At 38.1% G+C, this 26,432-nt stretch overlaps 1 protein-coding gene across 1 annotated transcript in view; it reads left to right on the forward strand.

The window, feature by feature from the left end:
- The window catches only part of kcnh3 (potassium voltage-gated channel, subfamily H (eag-related), member 3), a 136,130-nt gene that overhangs the window by 76,516 nt on the left and 33,182 nt on the right, over positions 1-26,432 (forward strand). The window contains exons 2-5 of the mRNA XM_034885859.1: positions 5,053-5,286; positions 11,852-11,980; positions 21,306-21,445; positions 24,441-24,699. Coding sequence (XP_034741750.1) covers positions 5,053-5,286; positions 11,852-11,980; positions 21,306-21,445; positions 24,441-24,699 — 762 coding nt within the window. The remainder of the gene's footprint in view (positions 1-5,052; positions 5,287-11,851; positions 11,981-21,305; positions 21,446-24,440; positions 24,700-26,432) is intronic.

Genomic DNA, 26,432 nt, shown 5'->3' on the forward strand with positions numbered 1-26,432 from the left:
ATATATATATATATATATATATATATATAACGTACTGCACTACGTTCATCTGACAGCTTTAGTTACTAGATTTCTGCACACACAACACAGGTAGTTTATGAAATACAATGTTTTATGCTAAGTTAAACTACCCAACAATATGCAGTAAATTATTCAACTACAAGTTGAAATGATTAGCTAATTTCTAAAATGTGAGGATTTTTCTGCGTTGAGTACTTCTAATTTTAATACTTTAAAAGTAAATTTTCCCAATAATACTTTCAGACTTTTACTTAAAGGTGCCCTAGGTAGGATTGCAAAGATCCAGGTCCAAAAGATGTATACATCGACAGCTTCTTAGTCCCTCCCCCCTTTCCGCTTAAGCCTAAAACGGTTTCCTAAGCCCCTCCCCCTGACCAGGGAGAGCTGTGCACGATAGAGTGGGGGGGGAACCTATCTGCTGCTTGTGTGCATGGCAAGGACTGTATATATGTTAATGTTCTGTGGCGCGGAGAAGGGAGAGGGGAGGACGCTATGTAACGCGTGTGCATCAGCACTGACTGACATGCAGTAACACTCCCCTTGGCCCTGATTGGTGGATCTGAGCTAGCGTGCTGATTGAGCCGCATGTTTCTGTTCGAGCCCGGCCTGCGTCTGATAGAGCAGTAACCGCTTAGGCATTAAGATATTTATGTCAGAGCCCAACACAGTTAAAATCTCATTTTTGTTCTCATACTAATGACAATTAAGCAACTGTGAGCGCAAATGTTCAATGTGTTAACCTTTCCTGATTGCTCCCCAGGAATAATGTCGGGGTTAAAATCCTGTTTCTGTTAATCACATCATACCCCTAAAACACCCCCTGCTTTATTGCCGATTTTCAATCAAGTGAGAAGTTGGTCACTTTCTCATAGACTTCTACAAAGCTGACCCTGTTTTACAACCACAAAATATGACAGAACGTTAGTTTTATAGCTTACCTACTGCACCTTTAAGTAACATTGTAAATGCAGAATGTTTTCTTGTAACAGAGTAGTTTTTACATTGTGGTATTAGTATTTTTACTTAAGTAAAGAAGAAAGGGAAGTTTGGGGTCCCTGCTGGAGCTGCTGCCCCTCCGACCCGATACCGGATAAGCGGATGAAGATGGATGGACTTAAGTACAGAATCTGAATACGTCTTCCACTGCTGCATACCAAACATTTTATAACCAGGGAAACGGTGGCATTACGACACTCTCCAAAATGGACTGCGAAGGTGGATATGGAAAACAGAGCTCTTTAAAAATGTTTTGGAGTGATTGACAGATTGTCAACTTCCTTATCACGTGGTGAAAGTAGTTCATGGTGGTAGAAAGTTTCCTGCTGTCCTCTCATGTCAGTGTCAAGAGTTCTTTAGTGATTTGATATTAGGGGTTAGATTCTATCTGTGTTTTCTACAGTGTTAAGCTGGCATGACTGTATGTTGTGAGGTTTGTGGACTTGTCAAACTCTTGTGCTATAACTGTGGTATAACAAGGTTTGGAAGTTTTGCTTCTGAGACACTAATGTGCCACTAGGAATCTGGAAGCCAGAGGAAATATTTCATATATAGTACCAGGGTGATGAAGTTTTTTGCAACTTAAGGGTTTCTATATTTTATTTCTGACTCTGCTGTGCGACTGCAACACAGTGAGAAAGCTCTAGGTAGCAGAATAAAAAAAAAAAGAATGAGAGAGACGGAGAAACAGGTGGAGGAATATTTTCACCATCATTTACTCTGACAGTTTATAAAGTCCAATAAATACAGCAACCAGCAGACAGACACACTTTAATGTGATTGTATCTCTGAAAAAGATTGCGCTGCTTCACTATCCTGACACTAGCTGCTTGACTTTGGGGACACTGATTGCGAGCAATTTGTCATGTAATTGTAATTGAGCAGCAACAGTTGGTAACATTACCAATTGTCGGATTAGGAAATGCAAACAATTACACTGTCTTTTTAATGTCACAGTAACACTGTTCATATTTTGTCACAGCACTTTTGCAAAAACCCGTCTGGAGAGTAGCACAATGATAATGTCTGAAAATAATAGCTACTTCACTGACAGAAAGTGAGTGACAGCATAAAGAGAGCAACATAATGGCCACTGACGAGGAGGAAAAAAGGAGAGCAAAGCCTGCGGGTTGATTGGATATGATGTGAATAAAACCAGGTTTTAATATGATGTATGCCTGGTACTTATCCTGCTATAGCCATTAAAGAAAGTATTACTAGTTACCTTGCTATGTAGTAGTTAGTATGGTCAATGGCAGAGTCTGGGATTTTCAGGAACCCGATATCCAGATACTTCCAAGAAGTTGGGGCAGTGATTTGCATGTGCTTTGTGTGGATACACATGTTCCATAATGACATATTCCAGAAGAGCAGAACAGATTGTATTGGTATAAGTATAGTTATTATTATGGCTATATATTGCATGTATGACATAGAAAATGCATTTCCTGCCCCCAGTGAATCATATTATCTATTGGGGCTAAAGTTTTCAAATTAAATAATTGGGGAGGGAACAATTAGTTTTCAGGGTTTCAGGATTGATCCCTTTAGCTTTAGCTCCCTTTAGGTTTTCTCAACTCAAGCTAATTCATCTTCTTTTTAAAAAAAAAAGCAGGAAACAGAAAAATCTTAAATAGGTTTTGAAACACATCTTTGCTGAAGCAAGAACTTTAGTTGGACATTTGCATTTCTGGGAAATGAAACCTGGAAAGAAGCATACAGGAGTTTAATTAATTGATTGTCCCAGAGTTTGACAAAAATGAATCATACAAAAGACTAACAACGGCACAAACCACTTGCCGTGAACGAGGCCATGGTACGTGAAGCCATACAGCAAGCTTTTCCACAAGTGGCTATTTTGCCTCTGGGTTGGACAATAGACGTCAGCGGGGACATGGTTATGATTTTGTACAGGTAGCCTGTCAGATGTTCCCCAGAGAGAGACATGGATCACTCTGCTGACAAGTTGATGAGATTGGAGACTTGTAAGTACACATTAACGTCCAGTCATGGCTGTAGCTTTGTGATCTGTCTGGATTAAGCGTTGCCTACAGCTGCATTTTCCAGGCTGTACATACAGCACAGCTTTTTGTTTGAGGACCTCTTATTATATTACAGAGCAAACATTGTGCACAATATATTGCACAAGCACAGATACAGACATGTTTTTTATTATAAGACTGAATGGAAACACTGGCTTCTGCTTAATTGGTGTCAACATGGAATGAGTAAGCAGGCCACGCTGTACTCACAAACCATTCGTATAAAAAAATAAAATACGTAAGTACTGTGTGAATAAATTTTTGTACAATATCGTACATGCCCCTTCATGACAATGCATTGCAGGGGCAAACGGGCAGTTAAAGAAGAGCATGAATTTACAAAGGGCAGATTCAACTCAGTCTCTTCCTCAACTCTTGTGTGTATTAAGGCAGCGTCTCCCCCCGCCCAAACAAAATCACCTAATTATAATTATAGTCTCTTCCTCGACTCTTGTGTGTATTAAGGTAGCCGGTGTCCACCAAGGTGTTCGTGGGTTACCGCCCCTTGAGGCACCTAAGACCACAGCTCTCCGCCGCAGCTTCAGCAGAGGAAACTTTGAACAACAGTTTGTTCTTCGTGAGGGGTGAAAGTGCAAGTGCATTAGAGTTTACTTGCAGAATGGAATGCACAAAGTAATTGGTTTTCTCTATTCCATTGCTTTTGTGATCATCAGGAGCCAAAATCGCAATCAAAATTCATTTATTCCACAACCCTGCGTGAAAATTCAGTAAACTCCTGCACTGAAAGCCACCCATGGATGCATACATGCACATCCTCCCTCTTATTTCACAGAAACATGTATCCTTCCCTCCTTATGCTTCTTTCTCTTTGATTTTATAAGCTCTTACTCATTGTCTCTCAAAACGGCTCAAAGCAACACAGACAATGCAATGCACACAAACCCAGAGAAACACAGGCCTCACACATCAGTTTTGGGCCATAAAATATTTAATAAGGGGGTCTAGAGGGTCGTTAGAATTGATGGATCAATGAGAACGCCTCAGCACAAAGTAATAAATAGTCCATTAACTGAATATGCGCTGGCAAACATTTCCACTTGGTATTGACACACACACACACACACACACACTCCTCCATCTCTCTTCTGCTGATCACCAATCAAAAGGCCGAGAGCATAGCTGTGTTTGTAAAGCGAGCAAACAGAGGATCATGTTCCCGCCTGTACACAAGATTGTTACTTGAGGGAGGGTGGATGTGCTGTTGGCTATACCCAATTAACGAAACCTCATAAGGTTCTGGGATGACTCTCGACAGTGTTTGCTTCACCCGATCAATTGTTGTTACCGATCTCCTTGCTCTGGGAACCAACAGCTGTGCTTGCAGCAATCTGTCTCCTCTCTCACAATGAGGCCTCTTTTCATGTTGAATGTTTTAATGGAAATGAACGCAGCAGTTTCTTTGAGCAACGCAGAATACAAATATGGTGAAAAGTCTACTTTGAGTGTTTGAAGATTGAGATTAAATAGTTTTTTTTATTCAGTACTTGTCCGTCTACCACAGAAACCAAAAACGTCTGAAGTTTTGTGCGTTATCCCCAGAGGTTTTCTCTTGGCAGGCCCTTAAAGATCTCTCTAAAATGAAATCTTTGGTAAAATAGAATTCTAAATGAAGGTCCAAGATACTGACTACAAATAGAAATTAGAACAATTTTGCAAATACCTATCGTCACTGTCGGCCAAAACCGTTGCTTTTCTGGATTTGGAAAAAGGCGAATTTTTGAAAAGGGTGACAATGGCACTGATTTACAAAAAGAGTTCAAATGACCAAATATGGAGTTACAAGGTCTCTGCCCGAAAGCGGCTAATCAGTAGTCGTGCTGTCCACTCTTCAGAGCTCATAAAGGTCTGGTATGAGTCACAAATCAGATGTTCTGGAGCTGAATTCTGCAGTGAATTCTACTCATCATTTTAGTGGTTTGCCTTTTCACAACCGTATTCATCACTGTGTCCTTCCTCCGCTCTCTCTTTGCAGACAGCAACTTTGTTCTGGGAAACGCCCAGGTTCAGTCGCTCTACCCCATCGTCTACTGCTCTGACGGTTTCTGCGAGCTCACCGGCTACGCCCGCGCCGAGCTCATGCAGAAGAGTTGCGCTTGCCACTTCCTGTACGGCCCCGAAACGAGCGACAAGTCCACGGCCCAGATCCAAGGAGCCCTGATTGAGAGGAAGGAGTTCAAGACAGAGTTGGTTTTCTACAAGAAGGAAGGTGAGACTGCACCAGGAATACGTTATTATTTATATTTGCTTACTGTGTCCAATAGTGGTCCATGTCACATCCGGTTAATGCACATTTTTTCAAGTCAAGAAAGTATGTTAGTCTTAAAACTGAAGTACAAGACTGTGAAAATAGGTTATCAGAAAGACTATTCACTTCCGAGTTTCTAAGTGACGTTTTGCTGTGAGAGTGTGTTCATTTGGTACCGGGATGTTAAATTACTCACACAAGTATTTTGCTCTTTCTTAGGCTGATAAAAACGCATTGTGAGAGATAAGAGGTACATCCTATGACCCTTATTTGACAGCTCCTCGACTTGTCGGTGGAGATGGTCCAATACCATTTTTTGTTCCTGATACAGAGAATGATCCCTGAACTTGCGTATCGGCCGATACCGAGTACGGATCCGATAACAGTGTGTCATATATTTTATTGTGTTTGAACACCTGTATACTACTGTCCCTGTATGGATGGGACATGATTTCTATCATTGTTGGTCTGCCTCAAGTTAAATTCTCAAACAGTTAACGCCACAGAACTTTCTTTTATTATCTAGTTTGACAGTCAGTTATAAAAGGAAAAGAACAGAAAATAAAATACTTTAACGTAGATTTTCTTCAGGGCTCACTCTGTTATCCGATCGGTGCGTCCTCCAGTTGAACCGGAAGTGGTTTGTGTGGTCTCCTGATCCAGACCACCACTGACTGTAGCTCTCTCTGTAGTTTAGATATTTAGATCTCCAATATCAGTTACTGATAAATATATAGTGGCATCATCAGCAAACATTGAAATGCTTGCTTTATCAAAAACAGATGGTAAATCATTAGTAAAGATTGTGTAGAGGAGTGGTCCAAGACAACCTCCCTGAGGCACTCCATGTTCCACAAGGTGCATGATTTTCTACAATTGTCATTAAAGTTTGATCAAAAAGCTGAAATGCTTTCTCTGGATCCTTTTGTAGAAATACCTCTGACCAGTTAGCATTTCTGACACCGTCATATTGCAATTGATTGAATCTTTTAAATTAACTTTCCATTATTCTTTTTGACCTGATTTAGGAACTTTTGTTTTCCTTACAATTGGAGTAAGTTTATGGTCACTGCAACCAATTGGCACAGATAAATAATTTGAGCAAAATTCTAGTCTATTTATAGACATGTGGTCAGTACAGGAAGCTGATTGAGAGTCATCACTTTTTATACATATTCTAGTCAGTTTAATAATTACCTGTGATAATCAACATGTCGTTGCTGTGCTCATAAATCAGATTTTCCTAGGGCAGTCAGAAGAATTCCAATCTATGTTGAAGTCACCCATTAAGTAAGGTTCAAGATTTATACAGCTAGCATCCAGTGATTCTTTTCCTTGACTTGCTAGACTGATTTTCCTTTACATCAATAGTTCTTAAACAGGAGAAAACTTTGGAAATAAGGTCCCATGGGACTTTGCCTCTCTATTCTAAAATGGGACTCAGAATACGTGGTGGATTCTCAACCACTTTATTTTTGTTTTTATGTACAACGTGCAATGATCAGCGTGACATTCAAAAGAAATTTGGAGGAGAAAAGTTCCTGTCAACAGACAAGATGCATCGATGGCTTTTTGGAGAAATTGGGGGATATTTTGGCAAGTAGGTGGTCCCTGAACTTTTTTTAGTTGGGTAAGTGGTTCTTGGTCTGATGATGTTTTGAGATACGCTGCTCTATAGCTCTATGGATGGCAATGCTGATACTAATCCGCTGACTTTTTTTTTTAAACCTAAAAAAAAGAAAATTAAATGTGTTTCCCAGTCATTCCGGTTAATGTATTTGCCTGTAACTAATATTTGTATGAATATCTTATGAGTGTGTATGCACTAGAATGCAATTTTTTGTACCCCAGGCGTTATATAAACGTGTTTAGTCTTTCCATTGCTGCCCTGTAGAACAGCTTGAAAACTAATGTGAGCTCATGGAGCGCTGATAATAAAATATGAAATACTTCAAATTTTTCATTTGAGAAAAGGTTTTCCAACTCTGTGTTGCTTTATGTTAAAGGCTTATATAATACCTCTGTTTTTCTGCTTTTGGTTTTGCTCAGTGGTCTTTAGACAAAGAAAAACTTAAACGTCCAAACAGGAGCATGGATGGGGGCTTCTTAACCTTACTTAAGTATACATTTTGGGTATTCATACTTTATGGAGTAAGCTTTTGACAAATTAAAAGTGTTTTGTGTGTTTTATTAGTTCTCCATGAGCTCACATTAGCATTTAAGCTGTTCCACAGTGTAGTAATGGAGAGAATAAACAAGTTTATATACAGCTCTTTCTCTCAGATCACCCTGCTTCTCTCACCAACGCCCAGGGCAAAATTTTGAAAATTTAATTAGCTGGAATTACTGGGAATTCAAATCTATAAACAAATATAACTAAATCTAAAAGTTACAGAAGAATTTAAAAAAATACCTGATGATTGCGTTTGATGAAATGCCTGGGGCACCGTTTTAAAATTGCATTTTAGTACAGACTCATAATATACTCCTATAAATATGGTTTACATGCCAAACAAATAAACAGGGATGACTTTGAATAAACATTAAAAAAAAAAAAATCTAAAAAGTTACAGGGGGAAAAAAATAGTCATGTTAAAAAGTGCAAAGACCACTAAATTTGTCAGGACTGCCATCCATGAGCCATAAAGCAGAGTTTCTCAAGCTGTTTTAGAACAAGGACAACTTTAATTTCCTTAAAATATCACACTGATCCTTTTGTGATGTAAACTGGAGAGAATGTCGCAAAACAGCGGCTGTATTTCTGAAGTCTCGCAACAACATGGCAAATTGGCCAATTCAAATAGTAATGCATATGGTGTTTTTTACACCTGTTGTTCATTTGCTTTGGTCCGAATCAGTTGAGTTTTCAAACTTGGAGCGATTTCCTCTTGGTTGTTTTTTTTTTTTTTTACACCTGGAAAAAATACCAGCATACCAATATGCGTCATTACAAATCACGCAAGCAGATTCACTCCTCTTATTGGTCGGATGTGTCTGAAGCGGGAGCAAGAAAGTAAATACAGGAAAAAGGTCCTGTGTTCTGGACTTGTGCATATTTTTTGCATTTCCATTGTAAAACCAGCTTTTGTGTGTGTGTGTGTGTGTGTGTGTGTGTGTGTGTGTGTGTGTGTGTGTTAGAGTTAGGCTGTATCCAAATGTTGATACCTCCTCCCTATTTTACTGCGGTATATGTTGTTACTGTGACTAATTAAAAATGATGACGTGGGACTCAGACGGTGTCACCAAACTGTTGGCTTGTGCCTCCACCGTTCAGAAACTGAATACCAACCACTAATACTAAACGCCCCCCCTTCTCTCTAGGCCGGAACCCCAAATGCTGCCAAACTGCAGAAGTCCTGTTCTTCCTACAGTCCAGGTCCCTTGGTGCAAAGACTTGCCATCTCATAAAGACGACATGATCTTTCATTTAAATAATCAGACCTTGTTTCGCGAGCGCCGTTACTCCGACTGCTCTGCTCACAGAGTCAGCCTGTTTCCAACTTTAGCGTTTTCACTCCAGTAGTAATACTAAAACCATGATATGTGTACCAAATCTACTTGCGGACCACCAGTGGTCCATGGACCACTTTTCAAGGGATGCTAGAAGAATAGCATGGCTAATGGCTGCTCTGCTGGTGCACTGAGCTAACACTACGTGGGCAGGGTTGAGAAATAAATATTAGAAATGTTCTGATACTAGTATGGGTATCGCCTGCGATACTAACGCTGGTATCAGGAAGTGCTGGAGTTTATGCACCGATGTATGTAGAAAATCTACATTAGAGCAGTTAATTTATGATAGAAATCAAACTGTCAGACTGGATGAAAAAAGAAAGTTCTGTGGCATTCATTGTTTGTGTTTGTTCATGTTTCACAAAGAGTTTAAAGTGAGGCAGACCGACAACAAAGATAGAAATCATATGACATCCATACAGGGATCGTAGTATACAGCTGTTAAAACATGATAAAATACAGTATATGACACGCTGGTATCGGATCAGTACTCGTATCGGCCGAAACACAAGTTCAGGAATCAGAATCTGTGTTGGTAAGCAAAAAATTTGACCATCTCTAATAAATATTTATGATATTTGCATTGAAGAAAAAGACATCAGTAATAATGTTACATGTTTATATATATATATAAAAAAAAATCTAGAAAACGAATTAACCACAAGCACATATGACTGAATATAACTGCTTTGGCAACATTTTCTTTTTTTGGTTCATGCCAATAAAGAAAATTCATTAGATTTAATTGAAAACCTTACTACTACTACTACTACTACTACTACTACTACTCCTAATAATAATAATAATAATTAATAATCAATATGATGTCTGTCTAATTGCTAATAATTATGCATGGAAAGGCAGAAAAAAGGACAGCACATGCTGTTACAGTACTGGGATTGTTTACCATCGTGTTCCAGCCAAACGGGGACACATCCAGCCTCAATATGGTTGATGTTTTTATTGAACCTGTCCTCTCGCTTGTGAAAATGCATTATTTACATGCATGATCTCCCTGTAGGGAATTAGTCTTGTAGTTGCAGAAAGACAGTAGGCAGTGTGCCACATGCAGTACACAAAGTCACGGATTACAGGTGAGTAACAGAACACCAAAACAGCTGCGTTTAGCCTGATTTCATGCATGAATGTAGCAGCAGCAGCAGGGGTTACTTTTCTTAATGTCAGCAAATCCCATGAAAAGACAAAAACCAGCAATGAACCTATAAAGAAAACACGTATTATGTGAGTGTATGAAGCCATTTAAATCTTCTTCCTTTGTGCCATAAAGCTCAATTGTTGTCCAACAGCTATAAAAACCAATGTTTCTTCATTACCATGAACCCACTTGAACACATATTTGCAGAATGCCCCCATTTCATAATTAAATACTGTATATATTAGATTAAAACTATTAAAATGCCACTGGTGGAATGTTACTAAGTACATTTACCCAATTACTTAAAGCAACACTAAGGAACTTTTCCCGCTTCCGCTCCTCTATAGGTTGGAAGTGGAAATGTCCATTACATTACATAATGGAAGTTTGAATTAGGACAGCGGTAATGGACAAGTCCGCTTCCAACCTGCAGGGGGACCGAATCAGGAAGAGTCCCTTAGTGTTGCTTTAAGGACAGATGTTGAGGTACTTGTACTTTACTTGAGTCTTTTCTTTTCATGCCACTTTCTACTTTGCTACATTTCAGAGAGAAATATTTTACATTTTACTCCACTACATTCATCTGACAGTTTTACTTTACAAATTAGGTTATTGCACACAAAACATGTGTTGTTTATAAAATATGTTTTATTATAAATTAAACTACCCAACAATAAACAGGCCAGCAAGTTCAGCTGAATTTATTAGATGAGTAAACACCTAATACAACTGTTAGGATCGTTTCCTGTTGTCTAAAATTAAGATTTTTCTGCGTTTTTAATGGAGAGTACATGATACCGAAGTACAATGTTTGTTTCATCGATGTAATAACTCTATTGCACTACATTTCAGAAGTGCATTTTGTACTTTGGACTGCACTACATTTCATGAATAGGGAATAAATGTACAATAAGTAATGTAATACAAGATATAATTAATCATATGCAAATATCATGTCATATAGAAATAATAATTATGATTTAATGTTATAGATTAGTATGGAATTTTCTTGATCCCCAGGAGGAAATTCATGAGCCTCCCAGCAGAGGATGTGGTTAAAATGAGCTCCAGCTTTACGAGCTGCAACATTAAAGTGATGAACACATTAAGGCTTCACTAATTATAATCCAATAATATGGTCTAGATCAGTCTGAAATTGGTCATTCTGCATGATGAGTACTTTTTCTTTTGGTACTTTAGCTATGTAATGTTTCTAGTGTTTGAATACTGAGACACTGCTGCAACATGTCGACTCCTAAGCTTCATACTAACATGCTTAGCTTTGGTTGGTTGGCTGTGATTGAATAGTTGATGTTTAGCTGTTACTCTGTCAGTTAACATAGTATTACACTATATTTGAACGTGCATGTTAGGGAAAATATATAATCGTAATTATTTTTGACTGATTTCATGATATATGAGGCAATGATCGGTTTTGTGTCATTCTTATTTCAGTGGGGAAAAAAATGATTCAATAAAATGATTATGGTGTGCTTTTTAGGATTTGTACCAAACAGGGACCTAGGACTGAACGATTAATCGTTATTAAATTTGAAAAAATGTGATTAGCTAATTGTAAAAGACCTGGATTAATCCTATGTGCAACACTTATTTCATTTATTTTGTTTAATTACACTTCTTATTTGAAATTTTTTTTTTATTCTTCATTTAATTATATTTTCTGATTCCCAAACCTACTGATCCTTGCATAAGAATATAGAGTGGTTTGGATGGTGTCTCATGTCATAATGCTCCATGACATGTTTTATCTGCTCACATTGTTATTTTGATCGTTCATCCCTTGTATATTTGGGTGGAAAAGATTGACGTTGACGTTGACGTGTTGTCTCTTTCCAGGAACACAGTTCTGGTGTCTTCTCGACATCGTACCCATCAAGAATGAAAAGGGGGAGGTGGTTCTGTTCCTCGTGTCGCACAAAGACATCAGCGACAAGAAGAAGGACACGGAGCAAGGACCTGACACAGGTGAGTTTAAATGGATAATAGTCTGTCATTGACATTCTACTTCAGGGATTGCTCCGTTGCCACCGGAAAATCCTCCGGATTTTAATTATTTAGGCCGGATTTCCATTGCCTTGGGTTTCCTTTTGTGTTGGCATTTTAACCTCAGGTGGATTTCTGAGGATTATGGTTAATAGTTCCTCAGATCTCTACAGGGTAAATCCAGACAGCTAGCTAGACTATCTGTCCAATCAGAGTTATCTGTTGCACAATTAAAACTACGTTTAAACGTACCAAAGTTCCCTCAACCCTATTTGGCAGTGGCATCGCTGCTTTTCTCCATATATAATAAACCAGAGCATTAACACATTTACATGTGCACCCTCCTCCAGAACGCTTTGGAAGAGGGTCTGGTAAATGAGACTATATAGATAATAACACCTGCTTACAGTTGTGGTAATAGATGTTAGCTAAAAGTAGAGCTGCAAAGATGAATGGATTAGTTGTCAACTATTACTGTCAATTAATCGCCAACTATTTTGATAATCTATTAATTGGTTTAAGTGGTTATTTATTTTTTATTTTTTTATAAAAGGAAAAATTCCCTGATTGCAGCTTGTTAAATGTGCATGTTTCTTCTCTCCTCTTTGACAGTCAATTGAATATCTTTGAGTTCTGGACAAAACAGTCATCTTGGGCTTTTGGAAAACAATGATCCGCATATTTTACAATTCTGACATTTTATAGACCAAACAACTAACGGATCAATCGAGAACATAATCTACAGATTAAGCGACAAAGAAAACAACATTTAGCCTAGATGCAGCCCTAACTCAAAGTTGTCCAACAACACTGACTACAAGTCCTCTGAATGAGGCAAACCCACTGAGCTGCTATTTTCTAATTTGTCAGTGTAATTTTAACTGCTTTGCATTTCAGATATTAACTGCAGTTATTACAATTGCACGCACACAACAGTTAAGCACCTATTAATAATTGTCATCCCTTGTTTCATCCTGCGTCTTTTTCCCCAGTGTACAGTAAATCTCACACTGATTAGATGAGCGTGTCTGTCAATGTGAATATCACATTAATATGAATGAAGAAATGCACAAGGTTTGTCGTAAACATCCCGTCAGAGATGACACACACACGCTTATGGTAATGCAGATAATTGATACACAAATGATTAATTAAAGAGGTAATTACTCTGTTTTCATACACAATGACTGACATAAAGACTTCATGAAATCAACAAAACATCTTGTACATGAAATTAGCAAATGTCCTTATGTCTAGTAAAACTAGACCACTGTTTTGGTTGTTTTAGCAACGCCGTGACATATTGTAGCGGACTGTGTTAACCCTTCATGTAAATGTGTTAATGTTAAAATGTTTAGAGCATCAATGTAAAACTCAAGGCCCACGGGCTGGATAATCCAAATGACGCTGTTGAGGCTTTTAATGAGCTCTTTGTAGAAATAATTGCTGAGTATGCACCTGTGAAAAGAAAAAGCGTTAAACATGTGAGATCTTATTGGATTGATGAGGAATTGAACGATTGAGAGGTCAAGCAAAGCAAATGGCAATTTTACCGCAAGCTTAGAAATTATGTGACTAAATTAAATAAAAAGAAAAAGAAGCTGCATTATGAAAATGTGATTAGGAATGCAACGCATGATGGTAAGAAAATGTGGAATATTCTAAATGAGATGAATGGCAGTCAATCCAAAGCTACTTCATCATTTCTAGAAACAGAAGGACACTTCATTACCAGGCATGTGGATAACGGACCAAGCTTCTTGGCATTACAGTTGATAGTAAATTATCCTGGTCTCAATACATTGATGGGGTGGTGAGAAAATGGATAGAGGTCTTTCAGGTATAAGGAGATGTTCAAATTTTCTCCACAATAATGTTGGTCAGGTTCTGCCATATCATCTATAAAGAAATTGCAGATTTCTCCAAACAAGGCCGCACCTTGTTTACTAAGATGCCCACTCGATCGAGGGTTGATGTTATGCAAGGCTGCCTATCCTGGTTAAGTGTAAGGAATAGATTAACTGCCTCATTACTCAACTTTATGAGAAATACTCTAGTAACTTAACAGCTAAGGGTGTTGTATCAGCATCTTGGGAATAGTTCTGATAAACAGGACTATAGCACTAGACATGCTATGGAGGACAGATTCACATTACCTAAGGTAAAAACAAACAAAGGGAAACGCACCGAAGTATATGGAGCAATGGTTAATTGGAATGCAATGCCTCGTCATGTTATTCAACAACATGTAGAAAATCTCAATTCAAAGTAATACTTACAGAACATCTCCTAGCTGAGCAATATTCTGCATTGGTTAATACTTAAGGAATGCTGTTAGGATCCGTAAGGGTGTTATGTGTGTATTTGCTTGGTCATATTATCAATAATCAATATCCCAATATCATCTTTTCTTTCTGATTAATTTAAAGCAGGTCCTCTGTTGTCTTCTGTTGTTATGTGCTGTGTTAAATGTTATTATGTCTTGTTATTATTTTGGATGTTTTTCTTATAGTGATGCATTGAATGTTATTTGTTTGTTTTTAATGTAATAGTGATGCTTGGTAATGTGGAGCTGGAAAAGCTTTAGCTGGACTCCGGGAAGAATAGCTGTGGCTATGGCCCCGGCTAATGGCGATCCCAATAAATCGATCAATCAGTTTAAGTTTCCAGGCTTGGAATGCAGCACACACCACAGGGGACAGAAGACAAACAACAAAATAGATGGAAAGACAAGGCAAGAGAGTGACTAAAGGCTTAAATAGCATCTATTTCGGATTCCTCACTGAGACAAGACTATACCTATTTACAGAAAAAAGATTTGAGTTTCTGCTAAAATAAGCACCTGAGAATGTGAATATGAAATGAAAGAGAGAATAAGTGACAAACAAGTAGAGAACAAGGGGAGAGTAAATACTCTGACGTTGATGATGTGTTGAGTTGACACAAACAATCCCATTTACCTGCTTTCTGCTCCTCAGCGGGAGTCTGCTGACTGGATTAGTGGTTCACTTTTGGCACTTAGAGCAGCGTGATGCGCCTTTTGCAAAGCGCAGAATCAGATTAAAAAAAGACAAGAATGATTAGAAAAAAAGATCAAAGAAAGAGACATAATTGTGCCCACAAATACTCACAAAAGTGCTTTTTAAAAACAGACACACTGATATGCTCTAAAACTAGCTCTCACACACATGCACACTGTGTTAATTGACTGTATTCATAATTAAGAATGTATGACCAGCCCATTTCCCCCACTAACGGAGAATGTACTGTATATTCTGAAAACCAGCGCTGTTAGTATTCATAAGAAGATAAGGATCTACCCTAGAGTTTGTAAATACCATCTCCTTTAACCATTCCCTTCTCTGCCAACAGTAAATGCATGTTTAACAGTTGCAGGTTAAAGAGACTGCATCCTTCTCTATGCATTCAAACATTTTGGTTTTGGGGGTCATTATGAATATTAATTGATTAGTTGTCGGCTATCTAAAGGAATCTCAACGTTTTAACGAGAGCTGCAAAGATAACTTGATTAGCTATCGACTGCTAAATTATTTGCCAACCATATTGATAAACCCCCTTACCAACCCCGAAGACTTTAAGGATCCATCACCCGCTCCACTCACCCTTTACCCGCTTTCCCTCATCCCCATCTGGGAGTTCACTGACTAGATGAAGCAGCTGGTAGATGCTGGAACCAAATGTACACCCCTTCCTTCCCCCATTGTCCAACCCCTGGCTCCTCTCCCAGGATGTCAGTTAACTCCTTCTCCCCAGACTGATATGGATGCCTTTGTGCAAAATCCAGCAAGCATTAACTGATATGTGTGCCGGGTCAAGGCTGCACGCTTAGTGGCACTCATGGCTTTCTCCAAGACAAACCCGTGTCCTGAGTATTCAATTCTTCTTCAATTTATGTTGATAGGGAAGAGAAAAAGAATGGTGAATAAGCACTTAACTGCAAACTTAGCAAATTTAGCATCCATTCCTCGTGAGCCACAGCCTATCCTAAAAAATGAAAAGACACCAACACTAGCCTTACTAAACGTTAGGTCTTTGGCAAGAGAATCATTTTTAATCAATGATTTTATTATTAAGCAGAATCTAGATTTTGTCTTTTTAACTGAAACCTGGTTAGACCATAATAACAGTGATACTGTTCTCATCGAGTCAGCTCCCACTAATTTATAAGCAAGAATAGAGTGAATAAGAAAGGCGATGGAGTTATTTTGTTCAATGACTCATTCCAATGTATGCAAATATCTTATGGAAATTTAGCTTCTTTTAAATATTTGGCTCTTCAGTTAAGGTCTTCCCCTCAAGTTATATTTCTAAATATCTACAGGCCACCTAAATGTGCAACCTTCTGTGATGACTTCACTGATCTGCTGTCTATAATCTCTATTAACTTTGATTGTGTAATTATTGCTGGTGATTTCAACATTCATGTTGACAACCCCCAGGATAGAGGGAATAAGAAACTGTGATGTGTTTTTGAAAATTATGGACTGACTCGGCATGTGACGAAGCCCACACACAATAAGGGGCACACTCTGGACCTGATTTTCTGCAATGGTTTGAACATTTCCAAGGTTGTGGTGATTGATGTTACTCTCTCTGATCATTCCTGTGTTTTCTTTAACGGCACTATCTCTGTGCCCAAAAGTGTCCAAACAAAGATAATCAGAAAACGGTATATTACTGGAAACACCAGTGAAACATTCATTCAGCTTTTCACTTCCACACCCGCCCTCTCTAGGGTCTCACTCACTAAGCTTGTAGATAATTTTCAACTGTAAAATTACAAATGTTATTGATGCCACTGCTCCCACTAAGGTCAAAGCTGTCTCTGGTAAGAAGAAATCTCCTTGGAGACATGTCATACTGTTGAGAAAAAAGAGAGTGTTGAAAAGCTGAACGCAGGTGGCAAAAAACTAATCTCCACTTTACCTAACACCTATAAAGAGAGACCTCACATTTAAAATTTTGAACTGAGAAATGCAAGGAGGTCCTTCTTCTCTGACATTGCCAGAAACAATAATAATGAACGTGCTTTGCTTGCTTCTGTTGAGAGATTAACAAACCCTCCAGTACCAGAAGCATCTGAACTTTTATCTACCAAGTTTCAGAAAATAAGACTAACAGTCAGTGCCTCCATATTAAGTACAGGATTTGTGTTGTCACAGTGTTCAGGCAAAACGAATTCCAGTACGACACAATATCATACAATCAACCATAAAAACCTGGAGGACATTATACAACATCTGAAAACCTCTTCCTGTTGCCTTAGTATTCTACCAACGGGTGTTTTCAGATTGTGAACACGTCTTTTCTCTCAGGTATCTTCCCACAAGTCCTGAAAACTGTAGTCATCAAGCTACTATTAAAAAGAATAATCTAGATATGTCACTAATAAGCAGCTATAGGCCGATATCAAACCTTCCATTTTTAAGTTAAATGATTGGAAAAGCGTTTTTTTCAACAAGTCAACCTTTTCTTGTCACTAAACAATGGTTTTGATGCCTTCCAGGCAGGTTTTTGACCACAGCACTGAGATGGCTCTTGTTAAAATCTATATTGAAATTCACATAAACACTTAAACAGTAAAATTTCAGTCTTAGTATTTCAGTCTTAGTATTACTTGATCTCAGTGCAGCATTTGACACGGTAGACCATGACTTATTACTAGACCGGCTGGACAACTGGATTGGCCTTTCTGGCTCAGTACTAAACTAGTTTGAATCATCTGAGCACACAAATATAAATATAAACGGGTTCAATTAGGCTGTTCTTATATAGTGCTTTTCTAGTCTCAACGACTAGTCAAAGAGCTTTTACATAGTACAGGAACCATTCACACACTGTGGCCGAGGCTGCCGTCCTTGGTAGATAAAGGTTCAGATGCTACTGGTTCTGGAGGGTTTGTTAACCTATCAACAGTAGCAAACAAAGCACGAGAATTATTATTGTTTCTGGCGATAATGTTTAATTTCTTGTACTCCACTGTAACTTTTATTTTTAGATCTTTTTCTGTAAAGCACTTTGAATTCCCCTGCTGAAAAGTGCTATACAAATAAAGCTGCCTTGTTTAAATGTACGTCAGAAGACAAACCTTTAACTTTGCTACCTCTAGTTTCTCCTCTTTAAAGCATCCTAGAGAAACATTGACTTTAACCACTCAGATTCACAACATCCATAACTCTATTGTAGATCTTTCAAAACAGATGCTGGTGCAATCGCTGTATGCAACTGTCCTTGGACAGAAAACACACACACCATGTTTAGGCCACATGTCTGTCTGTTATAATGGACCTGAATAACCCCAAACTGAATTCTACATACAGAGAGAAAGAAAGAGAGTCCCTGCAAACAGAGAACCATCTGAACTGTTTGAAATCCATCCTAGATATGATGGACAAATCAAATTTACCAGCTGAATATGAAAATGATTTGGTTACGGGCATGGCATCGTATTATGGACAGACAGAGGGACAATCACGAAAGGAAATGCAAAATGGAAATGGAGAGAGCAAGAAAAGATTTTCCGTCTTAATGATGGATGAAGAGAAAACAACTCCTTTAATCTACCTACTCAGGGGCGTTACCATGATTTTTATAGTGGGGTGGCACGGGTGGAACCAATAATTAGTCATGGTGGACATTTTATCAGAATACAGCATAGATAATCTGTTTAGATATAAATTAAATATTGGATAGGATAGAACAACACAATTTAATTCTGCTAAATAAAACATCACATTCATTATTAATTTCACAAATTGTGTATCCGAATACAATACACATTTTGTATAAGCACAGTCTGCCACAAAAAAAAAGAAGATTCCAGTGCTGGGTTCATGGTATCCAGTATTTTGCACTTATTTTGCAAGGTAGTTTAGGCGTCCTTGCTCAAGGAAATTTAACGTTTTCTTTTTTTTTCTTTTTCATTTTACATTGTTTTGACCATTAAAATGACCATATCTGTGTGTAAAATGTTGGAAAAGCTAAAGCAGATTAAAAAAAGAATGACACTCAAAAAGCTTAAAGACCAAACTTGCTAAAGAAGTCCACTACAGTCAGTAGATCTAAGAGAAATCATTTAGTTACATTCATTGGTTTGTTGCTGCCCGAAACGGTTTGGGTTCCCAACAACAGTAGGAAAAACCCTGATGTCATAATTTTAGATAGTCCCCATGGAAACATTAATTGGTCATGTGACAGGGGCTGGGGAAACTGGCCAACAGGCAACCACATGACAGTACTATGATCCAATAGAAGTTACAATCTCCCAATAGATTCAGGGGTCGGGCACCAGGGGGAGCCATTCATATGTCAAGAGGGGGCCGTAGCTACAGTACTTCTTCGTCCCCTTTTGTTTCTTTACCTCACCTGATCCAGTCTAATGGATCTCAGGTGGACGAGAGGTCTTAGAGATGTTCAGACATTATTTTGGATTATCTTCTGTAAATACAGATCTGGATGTCAGTCCAAACTGAGAATCGAATTCTACCTAAAGAACAACCTTGTTTAGTTGATAAAGAGCCACAAAGTTGGAAAGAAGATTAATATCATATCATATAGAAGCATGATATGCACATCAGAGTATAGAACTGGCACAGAGGAGTGATGATCTAACAAACATGGAATTCCACTCTGAAACATGCAAATGTTTGACTCATCTGAGACTGGAGGCTGCTTCACTGAGAAAGCTTTGGGCTATGAACAGATTTTTACGAAGTCAGAAGTTAGGTGAGGATTTCTTTTTAAAAGGTGAAACTACAAAATGGCAAATACCAGCAAAAATAACTCTGCTTGAGAAGTGGCTTTAAATGTGGACAGCCTTGTTCTAGTCCAGTGTATATTGTATGACTGTATATTTTAACAAATTGTTTTGTAGAATGGGATTCACAGTTGTATTTTTTTGTTTCTTACATTTCAAATTGCATAATTTGCCGACAACATTTTCAACCACGGTGGTTGTTTTGGGAGTTAAACATTTTTTTTTTTTACCTTTTACACTTTTTACAGCATTTTTGTTGCTTTTTTCCAACTGAGCAGCTTTGTTTGAGATAATTTTATACAGAAAACATACAGTCTTTCATCTGTAGGTACACACAAAACTGCTGTTTTGTAATTAAGGGGCAAAGTCTGGAAAATGAGCTGCCAGTACTTTACTTTACTCTACTTACTACAATTGATTTTTATCTTAATTCTATGTCCTCTTGTGCATCTTGTAGTCTTGGTTCATGTGTCAATATTTCCATTACAAGGATTTCTTCCACAATTGCTAGCCATTGGTTCGTCGTCAATGGTGATTCCTCACCCCAGCTCCGAGCTTTATTGCTAGCTACTAGCAGTTCTTTGATCAAATATATATCGCTATCGCTAGCAATAATATGTTATTTAGAGAATCTACATAGAAAAAGCACCAATGAACTTTTAGGGACCTCATATCTTAGGATTTGTTGTAGCTCCGTAACTAACCATTTCCCAATGTACAATTATTGTTAGTTCCCCCAAAAAACATGAGAATGGTCTACATCAAAAACCCACACACTCGCCAGTTTTTCTGATGAAAAATCTTCCATAAAAAGATTTGTGAATGTTTCCTCCAGGTTTCATGCCAATCTACTTCTGACATTTCTACATCTTCATTCCCAAGATCTTTTCCTTCCGTCTGTTCCAAAGGTTGGAACTGAGCTGGGAAAAAACATGTTTAAGTTTGCTGCTCCCTCTACGTGGAACAAGTTACAGAAATCCATGAAACTTAATGAGATGGTCTCATTGATCGCTTGTAAAAGGATGTTGATTGACTTGGAGGCAGACACATCTGGCTGTAGATGTTTTGCCTGTTTCAGTTGTTTTATGTTTTTAGTGTTTTTGTGTATTTTGTGTTTGTGTGTACTTGTGGTTGTCTTGGCCAGAACACTCTTGAAAAGGAGATTTGTCCAGTCCAGCTGGGAGAAGGCCTTGGGTAAGACCCAGGACTAGGTGGAGGGATTATATCTCCAACCTGGCCTGGGAACGCCTCAGGAGACCCCAGTCGGAGCTGGTTGATGTGGCTCGGGAAAGGGAAGTTTGGGGTCCCGGTATCCGACCCGATACCGGATAAGCGGACAAAGATGGATTGATGGATAAAGATGAATTAAAGACAAAAAATAATAAGTTCTTTTACCCAGTTCACCTTGATATATTTCAGATAATGTTTTTTCCTTTTGGATTCAGTGTTCAGTCAACACAGCTTGGTGTAAATTCTCCTCATGTGTTGTGGACTGGATTGTGGCTCAGCATGTTCCCATCTCATTCACAGACGAGGAGACGGGTCTGGAGGTGCATCAGGTTACTCGCCCTCCAGGCTTCAACGCTAACCGGCGCCGCAGCAGAGCAGTTCTCTATCACCTGTCGGGACACCTGCAGAAACAAGACAAGGGCAAACTCAAGATCAACAATGTGAGTCTCTCTGTTTCTCTGTCGATACATCTCTACAAAAAATGTCATCTGCTTCCTTGAAAGACTGGACTAACTCTGTGCACACTAAATACCCATTTTCATTTTAGTTTTAAGATGTTTGGTTTGGAGTAGGGCTGGACAATATCTCAATATAAATCAATATAAACATATGAAGCTAGATATAGTCTTAGATTTTAAGAACCATTTTATCCTAATATGACACGTGTTGTCTTTTCCTGGTTAAGTAATGTCATTCTTCCAGACTGCTGTTGCTGTTCTCTTATTTGCATTTAGCCATTTAGTCATTGTATCCACATAACTGGTGATCATTACAAATCTCGTTGTGTAAATACTTTGTGAAAGCAGTAATAGTCAACGCTACAATATTGTCGCAATATCAATGATCCCCAGCCCTAGTCTACCACTTTGTCAATATATTCACATTACTGAATGAATTGATTGACTATTAAATGTGCCGGCGACTATTTTGATAATCGGTTTGTCATTTTTTTATGAGAAGGTTTTAAATTCTCTGATTGCGGTTTCTTAAATGTGATTATTGTCTAGTTGCGTCTCTTCTCTGTGGCAAGAAAATTATTATAAAAATTATAAAAATATCTTCTGGACAAAACAAGACATTTGAGGACCTCATTTTGGGAAACATTGGATCCACAATTTTCTAACATTTTATAGATCAAAAACCAAAAAGATTACATCTAATCGTTAATAGCAGCCCTAGTTTGGCTGTCCGAAGATAAAATACAGGCAGAACTAGCCCCACAGGTCCTCGCATGTAATCCTTATTATTACTTTTAAAACATTTGCACAGATGATAACATCCAAGTCTCACAGGTAAGCATAAATATAGCACAGGTTGTTCCGCAGCTATCTGTTTGAAGGCATTTCCAGATTCATCAAAGGCTCTTTTCTAATCCTAATGGAATACAAAGTTATTTACTACTTTACAATAAAAATAAGTTGGTTTAGTTGGTTTTCCAAAGCTGCGTCAGGGTTTCTTACACCTAACTAAGGGCCAGCGCTGTGGTGATGGTGTGTTCACCACAGAGCTGCAAAGGTTAATCAGTCGATTAATTGACTGATTTGATAATCAGTTTCAATCATTTTTACAATTTCTGGTAACACTTCATAATGACCACCCTTAATAATAGTTAGTTATTTTAGTGTTTACAAATAATAAAGGGATTTATAATGTTTATTAATTATTAGTAGTGTTATAAATACTGTTATTTTATCATTATTAATATTAAATAATATGTTTATACATTTAGATAGTTAAAAGTGAGGCGTCACCCTTCTGTCCCATCTTTGTTGGGAGTTGCACATTAATATGGCCCCGTTCAATCTTTTTCGGCAATTTTGAAAATAGTTGATTATTTGATTATTTGAGCACTGATAATAGCTGTAGAAATGTCTATAGCCATCCAAATGATGTATATTGGTGGTTTATAAACAAGTTCTTAACCAATAACTGATACTTAATATGATATATAAAATGTTGTGATGTGAGCAACAATATACTATTAAATTAACACAATTTAGATTTTACTCCTCGACGCAGCGGCCACAGGTTTGACTCCAACCTGCGGCCCTTTGCTGCATGTCATACAAAAAATTATTGCATCATTAATAATTTGTAAATATTATAAATGGTCCTTTTGTTGTAAATAAACAGTAAAATAACTATAAACTAAAGTTATATCAACTATCAATTTACCCTTTATTATGCAATTTTATTATGAAGTGTGTGAATGTTTTCTACTATCTTGACTTCTCTGTCACAGTCAACTTATTACCATAACGACACCTGAGGGTGTCATCTCGGCCTTTTTGGGAAACACTGATCCACATTTTCACTTGTATTTTTTGACGCGTTATAGACCAAACAACGAATTTACAGATCGAGAAAAGAATCAACAATGAAAACAGATGTTCCTGCCATAGTTCAGCCCACTGTAGATGTGCTGCAGTACAGTGGCAGCACACACTCCGATGGTTGGAAGGTCATCTGGAGTGTGTTTGCTTCTGACTGACCCCGGGGGGGTAAAAGAGCTGCATTTTGCTGATGTCAGGGATAAAACAAACATGCAGACCTTTGCAGTTCAACTCCTGCAAGTGTGACTCACACACATTGAGGGATAATGTACTTTTATTCATGTTTTTAATTGCTCTGAATCCGTTATGTTATCGTTAATCTTATTTTGAGGTGGTCATTGCAACAAGACCCTGTTTACAGGAAGCAGTCCTCAGGTTGAAAACACAACAACTTGATGATTAAAAATAATAAAAAAGCCATACAGATATCTCTCAGTGAAAATAGTGTGCTTCTGCAAGCTAATTATCCATTTAGAAACCCAATTTTCCAAATTCAACGTCTCCACTAATCTTATGAAAAAAACTTATTTAACAGCATGTTATTTCTGCTTTTTCAACATTGAATCAAAACTGAAATGTTACACACTTTCAAAGAGGGAAGTGCAGTTTTACTGGCTGCACTGTTGAAACGGTAAACTCTAAATGACCTGAGAATATTAGATTGTATACTCCACCTGACATGCAGCAGAGTACTTGGCATTGTTGGAGACTCTTGATTTCATAACTTGTGTCTGGACAGCAAGAGCCTGAAGAGGTTCAGGAAGAGTGTACCTAACAACATTAGGGACAGACCGATTAGCAGCCCTGGACGATTATTTATGGGCCGTTCTTTGGCTGTTTGCAGATTATCTGTATTGGCATTTCATTTGACCATAACGTTTTTCATTTTCATTGTAAATGCATCGTTCCAAACATCCGTTATTGGTTTTATAAACGACTAATAATCGATATTGGCCTTGGAAAACCAGTATTGGTCGATCCCTAAACAACGTGTTATTGTGTGCAGATGTTAAAAAATTAATAAAATGAAAGTGCAAATTTATGTTAACCTCTCTCTCTCTCTCTCTCTCTCTCTCCCCCCCCCTTCCTGTGCCTAATCCAGAACATGTTCGGAGACAAGCCTCCGATCCCAGAGTACAAGGTAGCAGCCATCCAGAAATCTCGCTTCATCTTGCTCCACTATGGAACCTTCAAGGCCGGCTGGGATTGGTTAATTCTGCTGGCGACGTTCTACGTGGCCGTCACCGTGCCCTATAACGTGTGTTTCACTGTGGTGGGGGGGCGGGATGAAGGGAGCAGCACTGCCCCACGGAGTCCGCCCAGCGTCAGCGACATCCTCGTAGAGATCCTGTTTATTTTGGGTGAGACAGTGTACTGCTGTGTTCTCCGCCAGGTAGTCCGTCCACCAACATGTCTGCAGCAACCATGGACACAACATCTTTCCTACATAGGAACAACACTCTGTGATGCTTTCTTCCTCTCTTTCTTGCTTTTGTGTCTTTTTGTAATTGTGTTGCGTCTTTGTGTTTTTGTATCTCATTGTCTTTGTTTTGTCTCTTTGTGTTTGTTATGTGTCTCTTTGCATTTCTTTTTTGTGTTTGTATTGTGTCTCTGTGTGGTACTTTTGAGTCTTTTTGTGTTTGTTTTGTGTGTCATAATCTTTTTGTGTCTCATTGTAGTAGTTTGTTTCTCTCTGTCTCTTGTTCTTTTGTCTTTGTGTTTGTTTTATGTCTCTGGTATTTTCCTGTTTGACTTGTGTCTAATTTTCTTTGTTTTGTGTCTCTTTGCTGTAGTTTGTGTCTTTTGTTTTAGTTTCTTTTTGTTTGATTTGAGTGTCTTTGTGGTATTTTGGTATCTCTTCAAGGTCGTGTTGTGTCTCTTTCTGGTCACTTTATCTCTCTTTATACTTATTTTGTGTCTCTTTGTAGTCATTTTATGTTTCTTTGTGGTTGTTTTGTGTCTCGTTATAGTTGTTTTTTCTCTTTGTGGTTGTTTTGCCCATTTTTATAGTTGTTTTATGTCTCTTTGTGGTCAGTATGTACTGTATATAGAGCCAAATTCATTACTTTCATGAATCCTGACTAACATACTCATAGAGGGCACACACCTGAGCGCCGCTGATGGCAACACTACTTGTTTGTACTTTCTTTTATCAAACACCATTGTTAGCTCCAGTAATTAACAGGATTTAATGATTGTGAAAATTGGCTATTTGTCCATCAATGTATTAACCGCCCCTAGTGGGAAGTCTATAAAACAGCGTCTAAGAGGCTCATCAATCATGATAAAAGTTTAGTTTTTAATGGTGCACACGCAGCAGTTGAATGATATGAGCCATTCATAGCAGACCATTATGTCTTATTGCTAACTCATTTCCCAGAAAACAACAGGCCTCTTTGTCCCCACTGTTGTCCATCTATCTGTAGGAGCGTGTATGAGTGCTATTCAAAGGACAATTTGCCATAATGGAAAAGGGTGGACACCCTCCATCAACATTCAACAATGAAATTATACTAGCCACCCGCAGTTAAAGGATATCCTGTTTGTTAGAACTAATGGCCAGCCTCTTTATCAATATGCTCGTTCAGAGAACTATTCATCGTTTGTTCATTTTTTGTTCATAAGCTGCTTTTCAGGAATTAACTTCTTAAAGAAAAAACTAAGACCTAACTTAGGAGCCACGCTGGTAGTTTTAGCCAATGCATTTACTGTATCTTGCATTGCTGCTTTCCAACCAACTTTGGTTCCCATTAATGCCAGGATTATGATGAATGAAACTTTTATTTAATTCAAATTATGGGAGAAATCAAAGAGGGACATTTATGGTTTATTTGTCAAAGACAATTTGGAATTTATTAGCAGTGTGGTGTGGAAACCAGTCCTAGCAGACAATCTGGGTTGTTTCTGAAATTTGAAATGAATGCAGCTACTTTTTGACTTGTATGTATTAGATATCAGTGTCTTTACATGCACCAACTGTAAGAGTTTAACGGCCCCTGCTTATAGGTAATTTAAGGCGTCTTAAAAAAATGAAAAGAACAGGAAAAACTCTTCTTCTTGTGTGTGCAAAAAGGCAGAATAATGACTTACTTTT

The sequence above is a fragment of the Etheostoma cragini genome, chromosome 11 (assembly GCF_013103735.1).
Source record: "Etheostoma cragini isolate CJK2018 chromosome 11, CSU_Ecrag_1.0, whole genome shotgun sequence".
Taxonomy (NCBI): domain Eukaryota; kingdom Metazoa; phylum Chordata; class Actinopteri; order Perciformes; family Percidae; genus Etheostoma; species Etheostoma cragini.